Source organism: Orbicella faveolata, unplaced genomic scaffold (assembly GCF_042242905.1).
Source record: "Orbicella faveolata isolate gen_17 unplaced genomic scaffold, um_ofav_v1 contig_4, whole genome shotgun sequence".
NCBI lineage: Eukaryota > Metazoa > Cnidaria > Anthozoa > Scleractinia > Merulinidae > Orbicella > Orbicella faveolata.
In genome coordinates this window covers 4561818-4566324 of record NW_028301569.1, presented here as the reverse complement: position 1 = coordinate 4566324, position 4507 = coordinate 4561818, and the positions used below count along the sequence as shown (strand labels likewise).

General features: G+C 38.0%; 1 protein-coding gene across 1 annotated transcript; it reads right to left on the bottom strand.

The window, feature by feature from the left end:
- Positions 1-539: 539 nt before the first annotated feature.
- LOC149101122 (melanocyte-stimulating hormone receptor-like) lies at positions 540-2496 on the bottom strand. Its single transcript, XM_089276407.1, has one exon. The coding sequence runs from the start codon at positions 2379-2381 to the stop codon at positions 1458-1460; it is 924 nt and encodes a 307-aa protein (XP_089132533.1). The 5' UTR covers positions 2382-2496; the 3' UTR covers positions 540-1457.
- Between the last annotated feature and the right edge of the window lie 2011 nt (positions 2497-4507).

Genomic DNA, 4507 nt, shown 5'->3' with positions numbered 1-4507 from the left:
TGTTTCAAAGAGGGAGCTGAATTTCACCGTTTCGCAGCCCTCAGGTTCAACCGGCCCGAGCATGTGAGGGCCGGACTTGACGGTGGGGGCTGCGATAAGGTGAAGTAAAGCTCCCTCTGCGAAACGGTATTTGTGTGACTCCCCCTATACTACTTTTGTTTATTATCCCATATCGGGACGTGAAGTTGCCATGGAAAATTCTCTGTTTATCACGGACATGTATGAATGAGTCGGTAACTTTTGCCAAGATGAACAAACAACTATTGCGAGATCTTATGGTCAACAGCGAAATAATAAAAAAAAAAGTTCTTCAAAATTAAAATATGAAGGTTATTGGATGTTTTGCATCTTTGGAGAGATTATTGTTTCCATTCTCGTACCGCCATTGTGACTGCATAAGAAAACATTAGCTAACATTGAGTTCGCTCGTCAAATCTCCTGTTAATTCTCCCTTTACAGAGAGGATGAGTTGACCAATGGAAAAGAACTTTCGTATAATCGTTTCGAGTGAACTAATTTATAATCATTTAAACGTAGTGCATCGTAAAATGTTTAAATTTTCTTTAGAAACAATAGAAAAATTATAATAATTGGCAGATTAAAGTAATTATGTGGGTGCTTTTGCTTATCTATCGGTTGACCATTGTAGCGTTATGGGTTCGGTAAAGTCATATAAAATATGCTCTATTTGTTCAATCAGAAGAAACAAGAGACCCACAGAAGAAACATCCGTGATCAGGCACAATGTACTGTTTGTGGGATAAAAAATGAGATTAAAATGGAAAACAAAGCTTACAACAGTCATTTATAGATTATAGAGCCCTCATTTTAAAGTGGCTGAATAATGGAATATATTCAAAACATCGATGCAAAAAAGAAATTAACCCACGTTTTAATTAATAGCGAAAGAGAACAATTTTCAAGGATAAGTGCTTGTTCATGTATAAATATATAAAGCCGGAATTCTAAATAAATGTTTGGAGAAAAAGCACCGATGATAACTGTATTTTAGTTGCATATAATAAACTTAACATTTACATGGTACAATTTCTGGGCAATTCCAAGATCTCGTAGAACGTTTTTCGCTACTTTTTAAAAAGAGTAAGAAAAGCTTAACCACTATATTTTGAATGTTCTTTGAGTCAGAAAAGTTTAAAATAAGCACAGGCAAGGGGTTTACTCTCGTAGGTACATGCTAACTCATACCCTCACCCGGACCGCAGTTAGAGGGGTTAGATTACCCCCCTCCCACCCTTTTCTGGTTAAGTTATGCTATTCTGAAAAGTGTTTATTGACTTTTCTCTTTTGTCTCGATTTCTACTTCCAGGGTTAACCTGTAACTGATAGCTGTATTTAGAGCATTTTTGGTGTCAGTCAGAAAAATGCTTGTTCCGACCCGTAAGAAGTGTTTGCTTGACAGATAAATGAGTCTTGATGGTAATCAGCGATCAAGAAAACTAACCCGTGAAACAGTTCAACTTCTTGATGGTGTCCTTCACTCCTCGCCTCACGTCTCTTATTTTCCAACAGTACAGGAATGGATTCAAAGTGGAGTTCAACAAAAGAAGGGTAATCGCTACAGCATGAGCTTGGTGAAAAGATGGCGAGTGTGATCCAAGCACGCCACGTAAACCTGTTACAATACCAAGAGGCAGATAACAGGCAAGTAGAGTCATTTGTATCCACAAAGCACTGGAGACGGTCTTTCTGTATCGTACTATATTCAGTGGAATTCGTGCTTCATTTGGTTGTCCTTGGGACGTACTAATCTTGACCTGAGCTTGGCGACGGTGAAGGGTAAGATAAATCTTCGAGTAGCAAAATATGGAGGTTAATAGACATGATGGCATTATTACGGAAAGAATCATTTCAGCCATGCGACGTTCGTAGAGCACTGTGACTGAAAAGACAGTGTTAAAAATCCAAAATAAGAATACTAGAACCCATACTCGCCTCAAAGTTACCACTTGCCTGTATCTTAACCCCAACATCAGGGCGAGAAGCCTATCTACACTTATTGCCGTTATTATTAGAAATGACACCCCACAGAAAATATACCCTAATGTATTTGAAGATATGCTAGTATAGTAGCAAAGTTTGGAATGTTCTGGCGCCAAAATAAAGGTTACAAAGAGAGGCTGTGAAATTAGGCCCACGCAGAGATCAGTGGTCGCCAGGCAACCTAACAGAAGTTTTGATGGCGGATGAAGGGAAGAAACCTTTTGAAGGGCAACAAAAATCAGAACATTCCCCATTAAAGCAATGGTGGAAAGGAGAATATTTAATGCTGAAGTAATTGTTCGATGTGGCTCCTTAAGGCTTGCCAAGCAACAGAGCTCTTGAATTGTGGTGCATTTTCCAATTTCAGTAGAATTCATCATGTTTTGTCTCGATAAGATTTCCTCCTCTCTATGTTAGCAAAATTCTCTCATTTCCGGGACGAGAATTCTTGCGTCAGGTGAGGACTCCTACATCAGACGACACAGTTTCTTCTGATTTCCTGAAAAAGAGAATGTATATACTATTTAGTTAAGTACAGAAATATCTCTCCTAGACAACTAACAATGAGATGCCTTTGGTGTTAACAACGGCATCTGATTGTAAGATCCAGATATAGCATTGTAACATTTGTAAGTGAGATACAAATGTCCGGCTCGGACATTTGCGTCTTACTTACATCTCACTTCTCTGTGATAGAGCGTGGACTCACATACAGCAATATGCTAGTGTTGAAAAAAAGGCGAATAATTTTACTATACAAGCCATAAACTATTCTTTAACTATTTAGTTTCTATAATTCCGCTGAGCTTTCCGTCATCGGCTGCCTATGCCATTTTCATCCGAAAAATTGATCAGTGAGAATCTCTCCGAACGGCAGAATCTGATTTTAATTAGTTTGCTTGAATGAGTCATTTTCGTTGGAGAAGAAGTTTACTGAGAATTTACTACAGTTGTTTCCCAGTAAAGATTACTGTAGACGTCGACATTCAGGGGACAAATGTTGTAATTTCTTTTCCTTCGCTCATTGTATAGCTAAAAGATTGATTTAAAGTTTGGTAAAAGATTACTTTAAATTGTTAAATGATCGCGAGATATCTAGGAAAAAAAAAAAATCAATTTTGGGGAAGATTTAATAATTAGCTCATGGTGTTATAATCCAAATTTAAAAACATGAGACCCCCTCTGGATTTTTCGTGAATAAATTCACATGGGAATTTCAATTACATTGTTCACATTGAAAGAATTACAACTGCTTTTATGCGTCGTTTAAAGAAAGATCAGTTAATTATGGAGAAGAAGTCTTCAAAAGAGATTGCTCTGAGTTCATTACCAAGACAGAAGACAGCTGGTAAGAAACTCGTGCCGAAGAAAACGAGGAAAGGCGAAGCATCGTTCCATGAAAGCAACAACTTAAGAAGGAACTCACCACCAGCAACGAAGGCTCATTCTTCGACCAACCTGTGGCCTCCAAAAAGGTTTTAAGTATGGTACTCCAGTAAAAACTCACCCTAGTGAGTTTATAGCAGTTTCCAAGTTTTGTTTCGGATGGGCGCGGTTGATCGATTTTGGTTGCTAGTTTCGCATTCGGTTCCTCCACTTTTTTGCCTCAAGCGAATAAATAGCGTATATAGATTTTACAGAGGGAACTACTTCTTATACTTTTTTCTCTACCAACGAACAAAGACGCGCACGAAATCACATCTCCTGCTCTTCTTCTAATCTCGTCTATATGATACAGCGCAACAAATGCAATGCTCAGTACATAGGCGAGACTAAACGTCGTTTCAGCGACAGATTTGGTGAGCACAGACGCGCAATCGAAAAAGCCATCACACAACGACACATTGATCAACCCACCGCCGTTACAGATCACTTTACCCTTCCTGCCCATTGTATGCACAACATAGAATTTGTTGCTGTCGAAATCATCAACTCAAATGGGGACTAAAAAAAAGATGAAACTGACGCTATTCGCAAGGCAAGAGAAGTGTTTTTGATCTCCAAGAGCAAGACCCTTAAACCTTCTGGGTTAAACAGGTCGGACGAAACTTAATTTATTTATTTATTTATTTATTTTTATGCATTCGCTTTAGTACACGTTTCCTTTTTCCCTATTTTTTGTCAACCAACCATGTCACACATTTCCTTTAGTATCATTTCAAATTTTGTAACTGTTTTATCCATATCTACTTAGCTTCAGTATAGCCCCTGAAGAAGGTTAGTCCTATCTAACCGAAATATTGGGCATTAAATTTACCCTTTTCAGCCGTCCGGTCAGCCTTTCAATTGATTTTATATAGATTTGGGTAGATTTTTAACAAGGTTGGCCAAAATGTTTTTCGATTATCAATGCACCAAAGTGTGTGGGTTTTTTGTTATTTCAGGCCTCTCTAAGGCCTTCTCATGTCACGAAGATCGATTAACTAATATTATATTCATCTAATCCAATATAGATTTTTTTCATCAACCAAAAGGAAAATCGAAAACGCCTCACGCACTTTTTGTA

Coding starts and splice junctions, on each gene's coding strand:
- LOC149101122 (XM_089276407.1), bottom strand. CDS start 2,381: ATGATGAATTCTACTGAAATTGGAAAATGCACCACAATTCAAGAGCTC.